Below are 23,180 nucleotides of genomic sequence, written 5' to 3' on the forward strand. Positions count from 1 at the left end.
ACTTGCATAGGGGAAATAGTATTTGCTTCTTTTTCTTTCTCTGAAACCCCTCTCAAAGTGTTTGAGCTGAAACCCACAGAAAGACCTCAGTGCCACAAGTTGAGGATTCTTCAAAGAAGTTTGAATTTACATACTGTTGTCTGACAAAAAGAGAATTCAAATAGCCATAACATATCCTGAACAGAGAAACTCTAGGTCAGCCCACAGCAAAACACCAGATAAAGCCAAGCCTCGGCCAAATGGTTAAAACTTTCTCGAGGATCCAGGCTGGCAGGCCATTGTAATTGGTATCAGTAGGTGGACTCTGGTTCACTAATATCCTTGAGGGAAGGAAACTGCCATCCTTATCTGATCTGGTCCACAGACCCATAGCAATATGGTCGACTCTTAACTGGGCAATTAAAATGGGCAATAAATGCAGATCAATCCAGTGATACCCTCATCCCATGAATGAATTTTTAAAAAGTTTTTCTTTTCTTTATCTTTTTATCACTACCTATAGAAGTAGCTCCTGAGAGTCATAGAATAGTTACATCATGGAAAGAGGCCATTCAGCCCTTATCTCTGTACCAGCTCTCTGTAAGACCAACTCAAGTAGCCCCACAAGTTGTCTTTCTCTTGTTGCCTGGCAGTTTTTTTTCACTCAAATAATTATCCAATTTTTCCTTTTAAGGCCTCAATTATGTTTGTCTCTGCTATACTCTCACATAGTACATTCCATGTTTAAAACATTTTCCTTAAACTGGTTTCCACTGCCTTTCCACTATTGGGAACTCCTCTCTACCTACTCTTTTCAAACTCTGTATGATTATTAATAATTGAATCAAATCTCATCTTAATCTTCTCCAAGGACAACAGCTTCAGGGTCTCCAACTTTTCCATTTAGCTGAAGTTCCTAATTCTTGGAACCTTTCTTATGAATACTTTCTACACCATAGCTTTGGGCGGCACGGCAGCACAGTGGTTAGCACTGCTGCCTCACAGCGCCAGAGACCTGGGTTCAATTCCCACTTCAGGCGACTGACTGTGTGGAGTTTGCACATTCTCCCTGTGTCTGTGTGGGTTTCCTCCGGGTGTTCCGGTTTCCTCCCACAGTCCAAAGATGTGCAGGTTAGGTGAATTGGCCATGCTAAATTGCCCAGAGTGTTAGGTAAGGGGTAAATGTAGGGGTATGGGTGGGTTGCGCTTCGGTGTGAACTTGTTGGGCCGAAGGGCCTGTTTCCACACTGTAAGTAATCTAAAAAAAAGCTTTCCTAAAGTGTAGTGCCCAGAACTGAACACAGTTGTGAAGCCACAAACTAATTTTTACACAGGATTAACAGAAAGTAATTTCCTTTGTACGCAATGGCTCTCTTTTAAAAGGTAAAAACAATGACTGCAGATGCTGGAAACCAGATTCTAGATTAGAGTGGTGCTGGAAAAGCACAGTTCAGGCAGCATCCCAAAAGCAGCAAAAACAGCTGTATTCCTGATAAAGGACTTTTGCCCGAAACGTCGATTTTGCTGCTCCTCAGATGCTGCCTGAACTGCTGTGCTTTTCCAGCACCACTCCAATCTAGAATCTCTTTTAAAATACCAACAGCATTATGAACTATTTTTCTCAAATTGCAAAGCTACTTTCAACGATTTGGCCACATTATAGTCCTGGGGTCCTTCTGCTTCTGCACCCCATTTTTGAACTTTATCCTCTATTTTGTTTTGTTTCTCCAAAAAAGAAACGAACCACTCCGCACTTTTCCGAATTCGAATTTCAACTTTCTGAAGATCACCCATTTAATCAGCCAAATTCCTCGAGGTTCGACACCGTCCTTCTCACAGTTCACATTCTCCCCGTGTCTGCGTGGGTTTCCTCCGGGTGCTCCGGTTTCCTCCCACAGTCCAAAGATGTGCAGGTCAGGTGAATTGGTCACGCTAAATTGCCCACAGTGTTAGGTTAGGGGTAAATGTAGGGGAATGGGTTTGGGTGGGTGCGCTTCGGCGGGTCAGTGGGGACTGGTTGGGCCAAAGGGCCTGTTTCCACATTGTAAGTAATCTAATCTATAAATACCTTCGATTTTTGAATTTGGCTCTGCGAATAAAATCAAGCAAGCCATTGGTTCTGTCAGGACGCCTGAGGAATTCTCACTGTTCCCCTAGTCTGAAAAATAACCATTCTCCACGACCATCTCCAGTTACTCGGCCAACGTTCTCTAACGCTCCTCCTGCCTTTGACCGGGAGTAACCTCCGCCAGCGGCGGTGACCTTTGCCCCGCTCGCCGTGGCACTGGCGCTCCCGTCATCATTATGGCTGCCTTCAGCAAGAGTATCCCGCACGGCTGCTATGAGATTGGTCACACATGGAGCACTTCCTGCACCGTGTCCGCCTTTCAAGTCACTGTCGGAGCATTCCAAGAGTCGCTGAAAATTTATGCGCCCCTGTACATCGTGAGTACGGCCGTACGTTGTAAGAAAGCGGGGCGCAGAGAGGCGGAGGGTTGGGGGGGGGCGGGAGGCCTGGTCGCTCCAAAAGGAAACAGATTGATGAGATTGGGGAGGGCTACGAGAGGAAACCTTTACACAGCATACTAGTTCTTAAACTCTCCCAGCTCCCCAGCGTAGCTATAACACAAGCTGGGGGTTGCTATTAAAAAGGGAAGGAAGACACTGAGTTTAAAACAATAAATGCATATCAATTCAGTGATACACTCATCCCATGAACGAATTTTTTAAAAAAGTTTTTCTTTTCTTTACCTTTTTATCGCTACCTATAGAGCTATCTCCCTGAGAGTCATGAAATAGTTATAGCATGGAAGGAGACCATTCAGCCCTTATCTCTGTACCAGCTCTCCGTAAGACCAACTCAATTAGCCCCACAAGTTGTCTTTTCCTTGTTGCCTGGCATTTTTTTTTCAACTTAAATAATTATCCAATTTTTCCTTTGAAGGCCTCATGTGAATATTACACACGTGACAAAATGTCAAACGTGCAATACTCCAAAACATTGAATGAATTGGTTGTTAGAATACAAATGACCTTTAATTAGTACTGTAGTGTCTCCCCTATGATTAGCCAATATAATCTCGTTCCCATATATGTAGTATTCTACATTTCTGTGGAGATGTTCATTATTTCTTTGAAATCTTAGTACAAAGCTAGCATTTGCAGGTGTAAAGAAAATGTTATTTGATTTATACTATTTTATGAAATTTTATTGTGTTAAGTGAATGTAAAGTGTGTAGTAATTAAGTAAGGATTTTGGATGCTGGAAAATATACTGTACTGAACGGTTTTGTTTTGACTATTAGCAAGTCTTTTAAGTAACTGCAACACTTTATTTATATTTGATTTAATTTATTGTTATTGCGTGTACTGAGATCCAGTGAAAAGTTTTGTTCTACATGCTAACCAGACAAATCATTTATTATATAAGACTAGAATGCAGAATTATCGTGTTACTAGATAGGTAAGCAGGAGGCTGGAAGAACACAGCAAAAGTCAGGTAGCGTCAGGAGGTGGCGAAGTTAATGTTTTGGGTGTACTACTTCCTCAAGACTGGGGGGTGGGTGTAAGGGGAGCTGCAGATAAAGGGGGTTGGGGAGAGGAGAGGGGTGGGGTGGTGAGGCAGGCATAGATGAACACAGTTCGAGGGTATGAGTTAGTTGGTTGGAAAGAATGGATCGGTCCTTAGCTGGAAGGAAAGGTCGGTTAGAGGAATGGAAAGGAGGGGGTGGGGCTGAAAAGGAAGTTGGGGGAAGAGATGGGAGATTATTTGAAATTGGAGAACTCAATGTTAAATCCTCTGGACTGTAGGCTGCCGAGGTGGAAGATGAGGTTTTATTCCTCCAGTTGGCGGTCTGATCCGCTGTCACAATAGAAGAGGCCGAGGATGGTCATGTCAGAAAGGGAGTGAGAAGGGGAATTAAAATGGGCTGTCAGGTTGGCCTCTGGGGGCCCACCTGAGATGCTTGGCGAAACGTGCCCTGAGTTTACGTTTGGTCTCACTGATGTAGAGAAGACCACATCAGGATACAGTAAACTAGGTTTGAGGAGAGGCAGGTGAACTTCTGTCTCATGTGGAAGGACTGTTTGGGGTCCTGGATGGAGATGAGGGGTGCGGTGTGCTGCCAGGGGAAGGTACCTGGGGGTTGGTGGAGACAGTGGCACGAATCAAGAATTGATGAAGGGAATGGTCCTTGCGGAAGGCAGAGAGTGGTGGGGAGGGGAAGATGTTCTTGGTGGTGGGGTCGAATTGGAATTGGCAAAAGTGTTTCATGATGATACGTTGGATGCAGAGACTGGTGGGGTGGTAGGTGAGGACAAGGTTGATCCTGTTTTTGTTGCATTTGGAAGGGTGGAGGTTTGAGCAGTGGAGCGGAGAATGGAGGTTTTGTGGCGGAGGGCTGTGTGGATGATAGGGAAAGCACATTGTTCAAAATAAGTGGACATCTTGGATGCTTGGGAGTGGAATGTCTCCTCGTCTGAGCATATGCAGTGGAGGCAGAAGAATTGGGAAAATGTGATGAAGCTCTTGTAGGATGCTAGGTGGGAGGAAGTGAAGTCTAGATAGATATGGGAGAGTGTGGGCTTAGAGTAAACGTCCATCTGGAGACTGTCACTGGTGATGGAAGTGGAGAGGTCTTAACATTAAGTTTTCTAATTTCAAATAACCTCCCTTCCTATCCTCTGACTCCCTTTCCAGTACTGCCCCTCCCTTCCATTCCTCTCATTGACTCTTCCAGCTGCCAACTGGATTCACTCCTCCTATTGACCAACCAGGTCGTACCCTCTACCTGTGTTTACCCATTCCTACTTCACCACCTGCCTCTCCCCACGCAAAACCCCCTCTCACCACTGCGCCCCCCCCCCCATTTATCAGCAGCTCTCCATACACCCACCTCCAGACCTGATGAAGGGTTACACCCAAAATGTTGACTTCTCCACATCCTTATGCTGCCTGATTGCTGTGTTCTTCTAGCCTCCTGCATGTCCACCTTGGATTCCAGCATCTTTTTATTTTGTTTTTCTTTTATCTCGAATTATAGTGTTACACTGAGAGAGAGAAGGTGAAGAGAAAGATCAACTCTAATATGAGAGATCCATTCATAAGTCTGATAATAGTCCAAAGATGTGCGGGCTAGGTGGATTAGTCGTGGGAAATGCAGGGTTACAGGGATAAAGTAGAGAGGTGTACCTGGTTAGGATGCTTTTCAGAGGGTTGGTGTGGACTTGATAGGTAGAATGGCTTGCTTCCATACTGAAGGGATTCTATGATTCTATGAACAGTGGAGAAGAAGCTATTCTTAAATCTGTTAGTATGCATTTTCAAACTTTTGTATCTTCTGTCTGAGATCTTCTGGAAGAGATTATATCCGGGATAGTCTTTGATTATAATTGTAATTTTTTGATTTCATATGGTTATTGTTTCATATTTCAGCATTAACAGTGCTCTTTCAATTACAGTCCACTTTTATTTTTGTATTAAAATCTTCATTTGTGATTTACTGTTAATGACGGTCAAGCAGACAGGTATTTTTGTTTAACAAAAACGTTGTTTAATCCGTAATGAAATGTTGTATCTGATATTCATTATTTAGTAATGGAGAGCACAGATTATTTTGAAATGATATTTATGGAACTCAAATCATTATGTTTCACCTGAATGTTCTCCTTGTATTATATACTCACATATTCAATCTAGTTTCTTGTATTGGCTATGCTTTTCATTTATTTTTTTGGATGTAGGTATTGTGTTACCAAAGTTGGTATTTGCTGCTCATCCTTAGTTTTCTTAACCTGGTGGTGAGGTCCCTTCTTATGCTACTGCACCCAGTGTGTGGTGAAGCTGCTTCCTGTTAGGTAGAGCTTTCCAAGATCATGATCTAATGATGATGAAAGAACAGCAATTTATTTCCATGGCAGGATGCTGTGTAGCTTGCCGGAGAATTTGGATAGACTGGTAAACTCATGCACCTGTGGTGCTTGCCTTTCTATGGTAATGTCGCGGCTACGCATGACAGCTACCGGAAAGCATTACCTCAATTAGATATCTGAATGTCTGTTCTTCTATTCAAGGTTTTGCCTTTCTTGATTGGGTTGAAGTTTTGTAATTCCAACTGGGAGAGTTACCATTCAGTTCATATTGTGCAAAGGATAATGTTAATACAGCATTGACAAATGCTGTCATGAATTTGTTAATTTGGGCAGGTTTAGACAGGTCCAGTTTGAGATTTGGATAGATTCGTACAGATTTGGAGTATGAAAGATCCCAACACTTGCAGACTTGTGTCTTCGATCTTTAAATAAAATGTAGGTGAGATAATTTGTTTAATTTCAGTTATTTGTGGTTGGTTAAATTAGAAGTGAGAGAAATGGCTCTTAAGATTGCTAAGGAGGTTCTGGGATTTGAAGATGATTTCAAAAGTTGCCAAGAAAGTTGAGAAAGACAGAAAGGCCATACTTTTAGAATTAGCAAACAGGTTAGAATTGGGTTTAACATGGGGCAAAAGGAAAGCTGAAATTGTAATGGTAACTTGCCACATACATTCGAGATACCACCTACGCCCTCTACCTCCTCCAAGACCTCCGTTTCCCCGGCCCCCAACGCCTCATCTTCACCATGGATATCCAATCCCTCTACACGTCCGTCCGCCATGACCAGGGCCTCCAAGCCCTCCATTTTTTCCTCTCCCGACGTCCCCAACAGTACCCTTCCACTGACACTCATTCGTTTGGCCGAACTGATCCTCATCCTTAATAATTTCTCCTTCGAATCCTCCCACTTCCTCCAGACCAAAGGGGTAGCCATAGGCACACGTATGGGCCCCAGTAATGCCTGTCTCTTTGGCTATGTAGAACAGTCGATCATCCGTAATTACACTGGCACCACTCCCCACCTCTTCCTCCGCTACATTGATGACTGCATTGGCGCCACCTCGTGCTCCCGCGAGGAGGTTGAGCAATTCATCAACTTCACCATCACATTCCACCCTGACCTTAAATTTACCTGGACCATCTCTGACACCTCCCTCCCCTTCCTGGATCTCTCAATCTCCATTAATGACGACTGACTTGACACTGACATTTTTGACAAACCCACCGACTCCCACAGCTACCTGGATTACATCTCTTCCCACCCTACCTCTTGCAAAAATGCCATCCCGTATTCCTAGTTTCTCCGCCTCTGCTGTATCTGCTCCCAGGAGGACCAGTTCCACCACAGAACACACCAGATGGCCTCCTTCTTTAGAGACCGCAATTTCCCTTCCCACGTGGTTAAAGATGCCCTCCAACGCATCTTGTCCACATCCTGTACCTCTGCCCTCAGACCCCACCCCTCCAACCGTAACAAGGACAGAACGCCCCTCGGGCCTCCTTCCACCCTACCAACCTTCGCATAAGCCAAATCATCCGCCGACATTTCTGCCACCTCCAAAAAGACCCCACCACCAGGGATATATTTCCCTCCCCACCCCTTTCCGCCTTCCGCAAAGACCATTCCCTCCGTGACTACCTGGTCAGGTCCACGCCCCCCCCCATAACCCACCCTCCCATCCTGGCACCTTCCCCTGCCACCGCAGGAATTGCAAAACCTGCACCCACACCACCTCCCTCACCTCCATTCAAGGCCCTAAAGGAGCCTTCCACATCCACCAATATCATTTATTGTATCTGTTGCTCCCGATGCGGTCTCCTCTACATTGGGGAGACTGGACGCCTCCTAGCAGAGCGCTTTAGGCAACATCTCCGGGACACCCGCACCAATCAACCACACCGCTCTGTGCCCCAACATTTCAACTCCCCCTCCCACTCTGCCAAGGACATGGAGGTCCTGGGCCTCCTTCACCGCCGCTCCCTCACCACCAGACGCCTGGAGGAAGAACGCCTCATCTTCCGCCTCGGAACACTTCAATCCCAGGGCATCAATGTGGACTTCAACAGTTTCCTCATTTCCCCTTCCCCCACCTACCCTAGTTCCAAACTTCCAGCTCAGCACTGTCCCCATGACTTGTCCTACCTGCCTATCTTCTTTTCCACCTATCCACTCCACCCTCCTCCCTGACCTATCACCTTCATCCCCTTCCCCACTCACCTATAGTACTCTATGCTACTTTCTCCCCATCCCCACCCTCCTCTAGCTTATCTCTCCACCCTTCAGGCTGTCTGCCTTTATTCCTGATGAAGGGCTTTTGCCCGAAACGTCGATTTTAGTGCTCCTTGGATGCTGCCTGAACCACTGCTCTTCCAGCACCACTAATCCAGAATCTGGTTTCCAGCATCTGCATGGTAGATGACAATGCATTAGTAAATTTTATCTTTGGCAAGAATTTCACCCTGTGAGAGACAGAAATTGGGAGAAGGGGAGCTCCTGCACTACAAATCAAAGATTAAAGCACACTAGTAATAGGCGAAATAGTTCACCACAGGTTAAAAAGGAAGCCCAAGAGGGTGAAAAGGAGGTGAAAGGCCTCAGGTGTTTCCACTGTGGAAAAGTAGGACACGTAAAGTCACAATGCTGGTCTCTAAAGAAAGGCAGTGTGGGAAAAGATGTGGTAAAAGAGGCAAAGCCAGTGGAATTAGTGAAAGTTGTAAAGGAGATCCCAAGAAAGTCTAGGAGCTACAGGAAAGTGCGCAGCCTAGGCAGAGGCTGGGTATTGAGTTAGTGCCTGATCTCTATAAAGACTCTGCCTCTCTGGATAAAGTTTACTCAGAAAGAACAGGAGGAAGAAGAGAAAGAAGTTTATAGTTTTGAGAGACACGAGATCTAATCTAATCCTTTGAGAAGGTGACCAAACAGGTAGATGAGAGTAAACCGGTTGATGTGGTGTATATGGATTTCAGCAAGGTGTTTGATAAGGTTCCCCACAGTAGGCTATTGTACAAAATGCGGAGGAATGGGATTGTGGGAGATATAGCAGTTTGGATCAGTAATTGGATTGCTGAAAGAACTCAGGGTGGTGGTTGATGGGAAATGTTCATCCTGGAGTCCAGTTACTAATGGTGTACTGCAAGATCCAGTGTTGGGTCTACTGCTGTTCGTCATTTTTATAGACGACCTGGATGAGGGCGTAGAAGGGTGGATTAGTAAGTTTGTGGACGACACTAAGGTCGGTGGAGTTGTGTATAGTGACAAAAGATGTTGTAGGTTACAGAGAGACATAGATAAGCTGCAGAGCTGGACTGAGAAGTGGCAAATGGAGTTTAATGCGGACAAATGTGAGGTGATTCACTTTAGTCGGAGTAACCGGAATGCAAAGTACTGGGTAGGATGAAGGATTCTTGGTAGTGTAGATGAGCAGAGAGATCTTGGTGTCCATGTACACAGATCCTTGAAAGTTGCCACCCAGGTTGACCGGGTTGTTAAGAAGGCATACAATGTTTTAGCTTTTATTAATAAAGGGTTAGAGTTCCAGAACCATGAGGGTATGCTGCAGCTGTACAAAACTTTGGTGCGGCCGCACTTGGAGTATTGTGTACAGTTCTGGTCACTGCATTATAAGAAGAATGTGGAATCTTTGGAAAGGTTGCAGAGGAGATTTACTAGAATGTTGCCTGGTATGGAGGGAAGGTCTTACAAGGAAAGGCTGAGGGACTTGAGGCTGTTTTCATTAGTGAGAAGAAGGTTGAGAGATGATTTAATAGAGACATATGGTGACGGTGAGCACAAGGGGGCATAGCTTTAAATTGAGGGGTTATTAGATATAGGACAGATGTCAGAGGTAGTTTCTTTACTCAGAGAGTAGTAAGGGTATGGAATGCTTTGCCTGCAACGGTAGTAGATTCGCCAACTTTAAGTACGTTTAAGTCGTCATTGGACAAGCATATGGACGTACATGGAATAGTGTAGGTTAGATGGGCTTCAGATTGGTATGACAGGTCGGCGCAACATCGAGGGCTGAAGGGCCTGTACTGCGCTGTTATGTTCTATGTTCTATAATCAGTCTCTAACAGTAAGGAATGAACATATTTGCGCTCCTACTGACCTGTGACCCAAGAGAGTGGTAATTTGTGGGATAGATGGCCAGAAATTTATAGCATTCACCTATTTAAGATCAGTTTGGAGTGCCAATTCAAGATTGGGGAAGTAACAGTGGGAATGATTGACAGTGTCAGTTCCAGGAATACAGTTTGTTCTTGGGAACGATTGAGCAGGATCCCAGGTGAGATGGCACCCCTTGTTGTGGAGAAGCCAAAGGAAGACCAAGGAACTGAGAGTTGAAAGAAAAATACCCTGGAATGTTTCCAGACTCTGTAGTACCAAGATCCCACTATCATAAGTCACAGTAAGAAGTAAAAATTAAAGAGAAAGACGAAGGAGTTGAGGTTCAGTTAACAGACACTTGTTTGATGTAATGATGCAGAAAAAAATCTGAACAGCCACAGAGTCGAGCAGAAGTGTTTAGTCCTGAAAGGCTAATGGACTTACAGCAGAAAGATGAGGCAATAAAAGATATATATAGATGCATGTTCAGAAAAGGAATCAGAATGTATTCCTGAGGGTTTTTATCTTAAAGATAGAATCCTAAGGTGAAAATGGAGATGATGGCAGGTTAGTGCAGAGGAGAAATGGGCAGAAGTGCACCAGATTGTGTTGCTGGTAGCCTACAGAGAGGAGGTATTCTGGGTAGCACATGAATTACCAGTAGGAGGTCACCTAAGTGTGAGGAAGACTCCGGTTAAGGTTCAAAAGCACTTTGGCCTAGACTGAACAAGGATGTGGTTTAATTTTGCTGTACATAACATACATGCCAAATGGTAGGTACGTCATGGGCAGTAATAAAACCAAGACCTTTGCCAATTCCCGCATTCAAAGAACCTTTCATATGGGCCATGATTGATTGTGTAGGTCTCCTCCCTAAACGTAAAAGTGGGAACCAGTACTTGGTAACCATAATGGATGTGTGTGCCAGATTTCTGGAGGCAATTCCATTATGGAATATTAAGGCAAAAAGGGTGATAGAGAAGTTAGTAGCTTTCTTCACAGTATTGTTGTCCCATTCCTGCCTCAGTTGAAGCAAAGCGCTCAGAGACGCAGTATAATTTTACCTCCTTCATCTTTATTCCAGGCCCTGGAGGGAGAGAGAATGATCACCCATGTGCACAGACATGAGTTCTCAGTCTTCTCTCGAACAGCAGTTTCTTAATGAATTTTATGGACATTTGCAAGGAGGAGCATCCAGATGAGGTGACATACAGATTGGGTGACCGTTACAATCAGCAAGTGTCAAGAGTAGAGATTAAGCCATCTGCTGTTACACAATGAATGTTCTTAACCTTCTTAACTGGCTTCACATAATGAATACTTTTCACCTTGTTAACTGACTTTACATACTGAATGCTTCTTCATCTTGTTAATTGGCTTTACATAATGAATGTTTTTCCGTCTTGTTAACCCACTACCCTTGCCTCAGCACCTCATTGTTCACTTCAAATTCTTATCTGATTTGAGCCATACTCAGTTGAACTTCTTGTTTCACAAAACTCAGGACTTAACTCTTTCCCTGCCTACTTATAACCGATACACATTCTTGATGTGGGCTACCAAGAGAGATTCAGTCAGACCAAGGGTCTAATTTTACAGTTAAGCTGTTTATGGAATTCATGGATATCTTAGGTATACATCGCTTTAAACCAAGTGCGTACCATCCTGAATCCCAAGAAGCTTTGGAAAGGTGGCATCAGACCCTGAAGACCATGTTAAGGACATACTGTCAGGATTACCCGAATGATTGGTATTGGAAAGGTATCCCATTCGTATTGTTTTCCATTAAAAATGCCCCAAACGAATCTGCTCTGTTTACTCCCTTTGAGTTAATATTCAAACATGAAGTGAGAGGGCCTCAGAAATTAATTAAAGAAAAATTGACAGGGCTGAAGTTGGAGATTTCGTTGGAGTCTTATGTTACAGAATATACAAAATGTGCATTGTAAGAATGTGATAGCAGGTGTGTTATTATGTATTTAAAGGAAAAAGTAGCAATAAGTTTGAATGGATACCAATGTAATATATGTGTGCAGAAATTAATATGAACTTAGATTCATGACCTATGTATTTCATTGCAATGTGATTATGAATTAGAAAAAAAGCCATCTTTATGATGGCTCATTTTTCTCAAGGGGGAGGTGTTATGAAGTTGAAGGCATGTGCAGTACCTTTGAGAGAGTGACTGCTGTTCTGACCATCTTTGGCCTCCTCCATTGTCACAATGATCCAAACCACAATTTGGAGGAACAACACCTCATCTTCCACCTGGGCAGCCTACAGACTGGAGGACTCAACATTGAGTTCTCCAGTTTTAAATAACTTCCCGTGCCATCCCCTGACTCCCTTGCCAACCCCTCTGCCTCCCTTCTACTCCACCCTGCACCAACCGGATTCATTCCTCCCATTGACCAACCAGGTCTTACCCTCTATCTGTCTTCACGCATCCCCAGTTCACCATCCTGCCCCACCCCTTTATCTGCAGCTCCTCGTACACCCACCCCCAGTCATGAAGAAGTGTTGCACCTGAAATGTCAACTTCTGCTCCTCCTGATGCTGTCTGGCTTGCTGTGTTCTTCTAGCCACCTGCCTGTCTACTGAGAGCTTACAAGAACAGTCAGAGTGTACTGGAAAATTGAAAATATATAACATTTGGCTGTGGAATGGATACCTGAGTTGGTTGCTATTTTGACAACAATTCGAATTTAGCCAACCACTAAGTTCAACACCGTGTTGTAACAACTATGAAGTGCTTTTAGTGGCCTGAGCATGTGACTGGTATTATTTAAATGAAATTAACAAAAAAATGAAAAAGAAATGCCAAAGAATATGGGAGAACTGTAGCATATGGGACTAACTTAATGCCTGTTCAGAGTTAAATGCAGAAACTATGGTAATAATGGGGACATCCTTAATTTAAGGAAAAGACACATTAACGTTTATGGTTCATGCTTTGGTGCCTTCCATGTGCTCGTGTGGGAGAGTTATAGAAAGGGTATTACTAAGATGGAGAGGTTTCAGAAGAGATTTACCAGGATATTGCCAGGTATGGAAGGTTTGAGTTATAAATAAAGACTAGACAGCCTGGGATTTTTTTTTACTGGACTGTAGGAAGTTGAGAGTTGACCTTACAGAAGTTTTTAAATAATGAGGTTTAGATAGAGTTAGTGGTAGGATGAAGGATTTTAAGACTAGGGGTCACTTTTTTTTAAAGTCAGATGAGAAAGGCTTTTAGCAAAGCCAAGGGGGAGAGGCAATATTTTTACACAGGGGGTGGTTTGCATGTGGAATATACTTCTCAGCATATAAAAGACATTTGGGCAAGGACATAATAGGAAAGATTTGGAGGGATATGGGCTGGAGCAACCGTGAGTATAGTGGATTCTTTCTTGATTATGTTTTTGGAGATAAGTTTCTTGATTAAACTTCAAATATAAGCCATAGCTATTAATTTAATCTGGGGCAGTATTTGTAGAGGAATAAGACAGTGTTATTTTCTGGGTCTGTAGATTATGAAGGAGCAAAAATGGCCTTTGCAGTGATATGTACTTCTTGTCAGATGTGGGAGTTTAAAGAGTTTAAGGGTTACTGCGGATTATATCTGCCGTAAATGCTGTTGGATGCGAATCTTATCAGATCGAATGGATCGGTTGGGGAGACAGAGATAGAAGCGATGAGGAATTTGCAACAGCAACAGTATGTGATGGATGGCAGTTATAGGAAGGGGGGAAAGTCTCAGATACAGTCACATGGGTTAACTCCAGGAAGGGTGGAGTTAACTCCAGGGAGAGGTCGGCACCGAGGGCAGGAGTCTTTTGTGGATATACCCATTTCAAACAGGTACGCTGTTTTGGAAAATGTAGGGGGTGATGGATTCTCAGGGGAGCGTAGCACGAACAGCCAAGTTTCTGGTATGGAGACTGGCTCGAATGCAATGAGGGGTACGTCGGCTTCCAAGAGATCAATTGTGTTAGGGGATTCTGTAGTCAGAGGTACAGACAGATGTTTCTGTGGCCAGCAGAGAAAAAGCAGAATGGTGTATTGTTTCCCTGGTGCCAGGATCAAGGATGTCTCAGAGAGGGTGCAGAATATTCTCACTGGGGAAAGGGGCCAGCAGGAGGTCATTGTCCACATTGGAACCAACGACATTGGGAGGGAAAAGGTTGAGACTCTGAAGGGAGATTACAGAGAGTTAGGCAGAAATCTAAACAGGAGGTCCTCAAGGGTAGTAATATCTGGATTACTCCCAGTGCTACGAGCTAGTGAGGACAGGAATAGGAGGATAGAGCAGATGAATGCATGGCTGAGGAGCTGGTGTATGGGAGAAGGATTCACATTTTTGGATCATTGGAATCTCTTTTGGGGTAGAAGTGACCTGTACAAGAAGGACGGATTGCACCTAAATTGGAAGGGGACTAATATACTAGCAGGGAAAGTTTATAGAACTGCTTGGGAGGATTTAAACCGGTAAGGGGGGGGGGGGGGGGGGGGTGAGACCCAGGGAGATAGTGAGGAAAGAGATCAATCTGAGATGGGTACAGCTGAGAACAGAAGTGAGTCAAACAGTCAGGGCAGGCTAATAAATTAACCTGCATTTAGATTACATTACAGTGTGGAAACAGGCCCTTCGGCCCAACAAGTCCACACCGACCCGCCAAAGTGCAACCCACCCATACCCCTATATTTACCCCTTACCTAACGCTACAGGCAATTTAGCATGGCCAAGTCACCTGACCTGCACATCTTTGGACGGTGGTAGGAAATCGGAGCACCCAGAGGAAACCCACGCAGACTCTGGGAGAACGTGCAAACTCCACACTGTCAGTCGCCTGAGGCGGGAATTGAACCCGGGTCTCAGGTGCTTTGAGGCAGCAGTTCTAACCACTGTGCCATCGTGCTGCCTATTTATTTCAATGCAAGGGCCCTAACAGGGAAGGCAGATGAACTCAGGGCATGGTTCGGAACATGGGACTGGGATATCATAGCAATTACGGAAACATGGCTCAGGGATGGGAAGGACTGTCAGCTTAATGTTCCAGGATACAAATGCTACAGGAAGGATAGAAAGGGAGGCAAGAGAGGAGGGGCAGTGGCATTTTTATATAAGGGATAGCATTACAGCTGTGCTAAGGGAGGATATTCCCTGAAATACATCCAGGGAAGGTATTTGGGTGGAACTAAGAAATAAGAAAGGGATGATCACCTTATTGGGATTGTATTATCGACCCCCTAATAGTGAGAGGGGAATTGAGAAATAAACTTGTAAGGAGATCACAGCTATCTGTAAGAATAATAGGGTAGTTATGGTAGCGGATTTTAACTTTCCAAACATTGACTGGATCTGCTATAGTGTTAAAGGTTTAGATGGAGAAGAATTTCTTAAGTGTGCATAAAACTATTTTCTGAGTGAGTATGTACCTACTAGAGAAGGTGCAAAACTTGACCTACTCTTGGGAAATAAGGCAGGGCAGGTGACTCAGGTGTCAGTGGGGGAACACTTTGGGGCCAGCAACCATAATTTTTAGTTTTAAAATAGTAATTGAAAAAGACAGACCAGGCCTAAAAGTTGAAGTTCTAAATTGGAGAAAGGCCAATTTTGACGGTATTAGGCAAGAACCTTTTGACGGCTGATTGGAGGCAGATGTTCACAGGTAAAGGGAGGCCTGGAAAATGGGAAGCCTTCAGAAATGAGATAACAAGAATCCAGAGAAAGTATATTCCTGTCAGGGTGAAAGGGAAGGCTGGTAGGTATAGGGAATGCTGGATGACGAAAGAAATTGAGGGTTTGGTTAAGAAAAGAAGGAAGCATATGTCAGGTATAGACAGGATAGATCGAGTGAATCCTTAGAGTATAAAGAAAGTAAGAGTATACTTAAGAGGGAAATCAGGAGGGCAAAACGGGGACATGAGATAACTTTGCTAGATAGAATTAAGGAGAATCCAAACGGATTTTACAAATATATTAAAGGACAAAAGGGTAACTAGGGAGAGAATAGGGCCCCTCAGAGTTCAGCAAGGCGGCCTTTGTGAAGAGCCACAGAAAATGGGGGAGATACTAAATGAATATTTTGCATCAGTATTTACTGTGGAAAAGGATATGGAAGATATAGACTGTAGGAAAATAGATGATGACATCTTGCTAAATGTCCAGATTACAGAGGAGGAAGTGCTGGATCTCTTGAAATGGTTAAAAGTGGATAAATCCCCAGGACCTGATCAGGTGTACCCTAGAGCTCTGTGGAAAGTGAGAGAAGTGATTGCTGGGCCTCTTGCTGAGATATTTGTATCATCAATGGTCACAGGTGAGGTGCCGGAAGACTGGAGGTTGGCAAATGTGGTGCCACTATTTAAGAAGGGTGGTAAAGACAAGCCAGGGAACTACAGACCGGTGAGCCTGACCTCAGTGGTAGGCCAGTTGTTGGAGGAAATCCTGAGGGTCAGGATGTACCTGTATTTGGAAAGGTAAGGACTGACTCGGGGTATTCAACATGGCTTTGTGCGTGGGAAATCATGTTTCACAAACTTGATTGAGTTTTTTGAAGAAGTAACAAAGAGGATTGATGAGGGCAGAGTGGTAGATGTGATCTATATGGACTTCAGTAAGGTGTTCGACAAGGTTCCCCATGGGAGACTGATTAGCAAGGTTAGATCTCATGGAATACAGGGAGAACTAGCCATTTGGATACAGAACTGGCTCAAAGGTAGAAGACAGAGGGTGGTGGTGGAGGGTTGTTTTTCAGACTGGAGGCCTGTGACCAGTGGAGTGCCACAAGGATCTGTGCTGGGCTCTCTACTTTTTGTCAATTACATAAATGATTTGGATGCGAGTATAAGAGGTACAGTTAGTAAGTTTGCAGATGATACCAAAATTGGAGGTGTAGTGGACAACAAAGAGGGTTACCTCAGATTACAACAGGATCTTGACCAGATGGGCCAATTGGCTGAGAAGTGGCAAATGGAGTTTAATTCAGATAAATGCAAAGTGCTGCATTTTGGAAAAGCAAATCTTAGCAGGACTTATACACTTAATGGTAATGTCCTAGGGTGTGTTGCTGAACAAAGAGACCTTGGCGTGCAGGTTTATAGCTCCTTGAAAGTGGAGGTGCAGGTCGATAGGATAGTGAAGAAGGCGTTTGGTATGCTTTCCTTTATTGGTCAGAGTATTGAGTACAGGAGTTGGGAGGTCATGTTGCGGCTGTACAGGACATTGGTTAGGCCACTGTTGGAATATTGCATGCAATTCTGGTCTCCTTCCTATCGGAAAGATGTTGTGAAACTTGAAAGGGTTCAAAAAAGATTTACAAGGATGTTGCCAGGGTTGGAGGATCTGAGCTACATGGAGAGGCTGAACAGGCCAGGGATGTTTTCCCTGGAGTGTCGGAGACTGAGGATGTTTTCCCTGGAGTGTCGGACCTTAGAGGTTTACGAAATTGAGGGGCATGGATAGGATAAATAGGCAAAGTCTTTTCCCTGGGGTGGGGGAGTCCAGAACTAGAGGGCATAGGTTTAAGGTGAGAGGGGAAAGATATAAAAGAGACCTAAGGGGCAACTTTTTCACGCAGAGGGTGGTACGTGTATGGAATGAGCTACCAAAGGATGTAGTGGAGGCTGGTACAATTGCAACATTTAAGAGGCATTTGGATGAGTATATGAATAGGAAGAGTTTGGAGGTATATGGGCTGGGTGCTGGCAGGTGGGACTAGATTGGGTTGTAATATCTGGTCAGCATGGGTGGGTTTTGACTGAAGGGCCTGTTTCCATGCTGTACAACTCTGACTTTAGGTTGGAAATATGTTCTGCATGGAATGGTTGGACTGAAGTGTCTGTTTCTGTGCTGTCTGACTCTGGTTCTATTTAATGGAATGTGTGCAAATTACTTTGAAGAAGGACTAGGCCAAACCAATTGTGGTTCATAATGGAAGATGCAACATTATCTGTTTTTATAAGATTACTTTTCTTGACTATAGTGAGTAAGGGGCCTAATCTGTTTGACATTTCTTCACAAAGCAGTTCCGTGAAATGAGGAAATAGCTTTGTGAATCCTTTCTGAGCTGCTAATGTAAGTGTGGCTGTCTTTGAGTCACATGACCAAAACTGCGCACACTATTCTAGATGTGGTCTCACTAATGCCCTGTACTCGTTGGGGCAAAGTTTCCTTATTTTTGTACTCCTAAGTCCTTGCCATAAAGTCCAGTATTCTATTTCCCTTCCTAATTGCAGCAAACACTTTATTAACCGGCACTTCTGGGTCCAGGAGTGTATCAGTTGATCACATGTTCTGGTTGATGGGTCCACATAATTGATATACAAACACACACTAAGTAATAGAAATGTAATGCAGAGCAATACAATCATCACTGTTATACTCTATTTACAACATAAATCACTTTAATGCAACATTGCCTTAAATAAAGCTTACTGGCAGAGAGCCTTCTCACTAACACCCTAAACTGGTTACTTGGACATTACAGGAATCACGGTAAATAAATTAAACTTCCACGATTCTTTGGTGTATAGTTGTTGACGGTTTATGGAGCGTGCTGGTTCATAAGGTGCTGGCTGAAAGAAAGTTTGATGTATTTCCCATAATTACATGCTAGCTTTTTGTGATTCATGTACAAGGGCTGCGGGGTGTCTCAGTGGTTAGCACTGCTGCCTCAGCACGAGGGACCTGGGTTCGATTCCAGCCTCGGACAACTGTCTGTGTGGAGTTTGCACGTTCTCTCCATGTGTGCATGGGTTTCCTCTGGCTGCTCCGATTTCCTCCCACAATCCAAAGATGTGCAGATTAGGTGAATTGGCCATGCTGAATTACCCATAATGTTCAGGGATGTATAGGTTAGGTGAATTAGTCTGGTAAATGTAGAGTAATAGGGTAGAGGAATGGGACTGGGCGGGTTACTATTTGGTGCGTTGGTGTGGAAATGGCCTGATTCCATTCTGTAGAGATTTTATGAAATAAGGAACCCCAGCCATTCCGTACTGCAGCGTTCTGTAGTCTGTCTACATTTAAATAATAATTTGTTTTTCTGCTTTTGCTACTGAAGTAGCCACCCTCCCATTTTCTAATTGTATTCCATCTGCCAAACTTCTGTCTACTCACTTAACTCATCTATGTATCTTTCTAAACTCTTTTTATCCTTCTCATAACTTGCTTTCCTTTTTAAAAATTCCTACCTATTTGTGCATTGTCTACACATTTGGCTGCAATACAGAGGAACCTCGATTATCCGAACAAGATGGGTGGGCACTATTTCGTTTGGATAATTGATTATTCAGTTAATTGATTCCATGCCTCTCCTCTGGAACCTGAAGTTTCCTTTTTCCTTACTCTGTCTGCCTTGCTCCCTCTCTGTGTCTCAGGGTTTGTTTCCAAGCAGACACACACTTGTGCATAAGGGACTTGCAGCATTGCTGAAGACCCTCCCACCAATCAGTTCGAATGGGATTGACACAGCAAGCATTTGCTATGTCCACTGCCCGTTCAGGAGATTAGGCAGCAGCACACTGCGTGCGAGCCTCTGCCCCCATACCTGTCCAGTACCACACCCCCATCCGCGCCTCCTCCCCTGTCCACCCTCCCAACCCCCCCCCCCCCCCCCCCCCACTCTACACACCCCATCCAAACTCGCCCTTCCCTCCACTCCTACCCTGCCCCATGTGCCCCCCCCCCCCCCCAACCCTGTCTGCCTCTGCTTCTGCCTCTGCCTCCTGTGCAGGTCTGGCCCCGTCAACTCCCGTCCACCACCGGCTCCACCCCATCTCCATGGCAGCCGGGCTAGACAACAACAGCAAGACAGCTGCTACTTTTCAGGGGTGAGTCTCAAAATAACGCCCACGCAGATGTGCACACGTTTTACTGCAACTTTTTGACAAGTCCCACTTTTGCCCTGTACAGGACAATGTTGGAGAGATTATCTAGGGATTGGATATACCCTGCTTAGTAGTCCAGGGAAAGTGTGGGGAGAGAGAGGGCAGGCGGTCAGTCATTTGGAGATGGTGCCTGGGCTCACATCAATGTCCAGGACTGTTCTCGGCAGCATTTCAGTAAGCCACGTTCGTTTTTAATATTGTAATCAAAAGACGTGATCAGTTTTGAAACACTTGTTTGATGTAATTCTATCAGGACCTTGAGATCTTCTTTGGATAATCCGAAATTTGAATATTTGGTATTCTGTTAATCGAGACTCCTCTAGTATGCCATCCCTTTATCCATGTCATTAACAGAGATCGTAAATAGTTTGGGTCTCTGCTCTGATCTCTGACACTCCACTGGCTACTGTTTGCTAAGCTGAAAATGGCCAGTTCATCCTGATTCTCTGCTGTCAGCCAGTCATCTGTCTGAGGTAGTGTATCATTGCCGATGTCATATGCCCTTGTGTAGTAACATTTTCTATGGTATCTGATTGTTTCACTTTTGGACAAACAAAAATCTGTAATTTGGTTGTGAGGAAAGTTTTTTTTTATGATGTGAGTTTTCACAACCAGGAGCATGCGACCTGCGAAGATACTGGAAGCTGAGACAAGTTGATTTAAATAGTAAATTAGAGTTTTGAAATAATCTGCTTGCGCTGCAAGAATAGCAAGGAAGTAAAACTTTATCAACTTGATGGATGTTAATTGCAATTTTGTGATGACGAAATGAAGCATCAAAGCAATCTGATATGGAATTGAATGCAGCTTGTTCTCAATTTCTGTCACTTTTACAAACAGAAATCTTACCATGTTTCTTTCAGATTGCAGCCATTCTTAGAAGGCGGAAGTTAGACTACTACATTCACAAACTGCTTCCAGAGATTCTCCGATCGACCTCATTCCTGACTGCAAATGGTGGCTTATACATTATGTTTTTCTGTATCCTCAGGTGAGGGGGGTTACTAACCGTTGGGGGGCATTGATTTGTAGGATCTGTCCTAAAGTTGTTGGAGGCTTTAGCCTATGTGCTGATATGTCCAACCAATTATAGACAATAGCTACTATAAAACTGTTTGACAAGTGCAGCTGAACAGTGCCCATCAAACTTGTTGTAAATGTGATAATAAATGAACTTGTTTTTGTGAGCATTTCACTAGGCTAAATGCAACTTCATTTTCATGACACCTGCCTCATGACACATGAAGTAATGCCGTTTAAATTAAACAATTGAAGTTAATTTGATTGAGTTGATTCTTGTGGTTGTATTTGCTACTTTTAGCTGAGTGAATGTTAAAATACAATGGAGTGATTTGTATTTAGATATTGCTGGTATAATTCTGAACACTGCAAAATTGACCAACTATCACACTACAGAGTAAAAGTGGTACAGGCAGTTCTTCTATAATGCGATGGTTGCATTCTTGTGCAATCCTGCATTATAGAAAAATTGTGCTTTAGCAACAGCGTTTAAAATGTTAGTCATGTAATCACGTTACAGCCAACACATGTTTTAAAAGTACGTGCTTTAGAAACTGTGTCCCCAAGTTGTCAAATCGCTTTACTGCGAATTTGCATTAACAAAGTCTTGGAGTTACAGCAGATGACCTGTAACTTGGTTTTTGGCAACTTAGCTGAAATTGTAACCATTCATTTTAAATGTGATTTTTAAAAAGGTAATGATATAAAGGAGAAATAAAACACTGGCTTAAATAACTGTGTTGTTATCACAGAAAGCTGATCAATATTCCCTAACCCCCTGATGTGCCTACATACATGCTCTCCCCCACTCTGTTGTGTCCTCATGAATATCTTGCAATCTTCCAGCGCTTTTAGAAGTGGCCTTCTCCTTTGTCATACCAGCCAGCTACCTCACTTACTTATGCTTATCCTGCCCTTCATTCAGGTATGTCTTCCTTTCCCTTGCAGACTGCTTGGGTCTTGCTCCATAGCCTTTCGTTCCCTATGCCTGTTGTACTGCAACCCCGTTTCACAGTAGATATTAACTCTACCTTGTCCCACTGACTATAATGGATCAACCCTGAGGCACCATGTCTGCAGCTTTGAAGGTGTAGCTAGCCATTTTATGTTGCTGCTAAGCTGTAATAACTGTCCGTCAACAGAGTCCATCAAACTGAAAGGTGTTCTGCCTATTCCATGAATGAGTACTGTGATATGAGCTTAATTGCTGATTTGATGCCAAGAACGTAGGTTGTATGTCATAATGATTCGTAAATTGTATGAAATAACGCATTTCTTTGGCCAGTCTCAACTCGGATACTGTTGACAGTACTTAACTAGACCATTCTTGCAAAGTTCAACACATCCTGTTAACCTTAGTTATGATTTCACAGTTAGGCAATATTTAATCAGCACTCCAGATTATGTGAAGAACTATGCCAGCAATCATTTTATTGTTATCAGTTGAGCTTGCTTTGTAGTTCACTTATGCATTCTAAAACCTATATATATTCATATATAGCACCCTATTCTTCGCAAACATAAAGAAAGTCTTCATGTTTAGTGCCGTTTTAACTAAGCAGAGGTAGGACAGCCATTTCCTGGTGCATTCCCAATGGTAATGCCTTTACTGATCACAGTTGTCTGGTTTGACTGAAAATACAAGATTGTTTCCTGGTACATCTTCCATTGTGAGGACTTGACCAATTACAGATCTCGGGCCAACCAACCAGCCAGCACCATCATGTAGGGTGAATTGTTTGCTTTGAAATTTGATATTCTTGCAATTCTGTCTTGATGAATGCAAAACAGAAAGTTTGATCAGAATGGCTCTTTATTTTCAGGAACGTACTTTGATTTGTAGAAAATAGAATTGAGTTGTACTGTATGTGTTGCTTTAAAATTTTAGTACTGTAATACATTTTTCATTTCTGAAATTATTAATGAGCAAACCTAAAAAAACACTGCAAGTTATGAATGTTTGGTAAATTTTAATGGGTAATATTTATTTGTTGGCCACAGAATTAAGGAGAAATTGCAGTTCTGTAAATAAAAATCCAACCAGAAGAGGTTTTCAGTTGGCAGTTCCATCAATTCTCTCATGCTTTATTTTTATTTATTTGAGGAAATTGTTATACAGGTACATCAGATGATTATATTGATCTGGCTAATAAACTAGTTTAAGTGTCGGGTTTTGTTTTTCTCCAAATCTAGGAAACTTCTTGGGAAATTCTACATATGGTCCCCAGGATTTGGTGCTGCTTTGCCTGCTTCCTACTTGGCCATTTTGATTGAGAGGAAAAGCAGGTATTATTTTTAAAATTACTACCACTATAAGTAGGGACTTGCC

At 43.4% G+C, this 23,180-nt stretch overlaps 1 protein-coding gene across 3 annotated transcripts in view; it reads left to right on the plus strand.

Moving 5' to 3' along the window:
• The first annotated feature begins 2,109 nt into the window (after positions 1-2,109).
• Positions 2,110-23,180, plus strand: part of tmem135 (transmembrane protein 135) — a 540,618-nt gene continuing 519,547 nt past the window's right edge. The window contains exons 1-3 of one of the 3 annotated variants that reach the window (XM_072577755.1): positions 2,110-2,424; positions 20,695-20,822; positions 23,045-23,137. In XM_072577755.1, coding sequence (XP_072433856.1) covers positions 2,284-2,424; positions 20,695-20,822; positions 23,045-23,137 — 362 coding nt within the window. In that variant the 5' untranslated portion in view covers positions 2,110-2,283. The remainder of the gene's footprint in view (positions 2,425-20,694; positions 20,823-23,044; positions 23,138-23,180) is intronic. The other 2 variants (XM_072577754.1, XM_072577753.1) reach the window with 2 other exon arrangements.

The sequence above is a fragment of the Chiloscyllium punctatum genome, chromosome 9, assembly GCF_047496795.1.
Source record: "Chiloscyllium punctatum isolate Juve2018m chromosome 9, sChiPun1.3, whole genome shotgun sequence".
Taxonomy (NCBI): domain Eukaryota; kingdom Metazoa; phylum Chordata; class Chondrichthyes; order Orectolobiformes; family Hemiscylliidae; genus Chiloscyllium; species Chiloscyllium punctatum.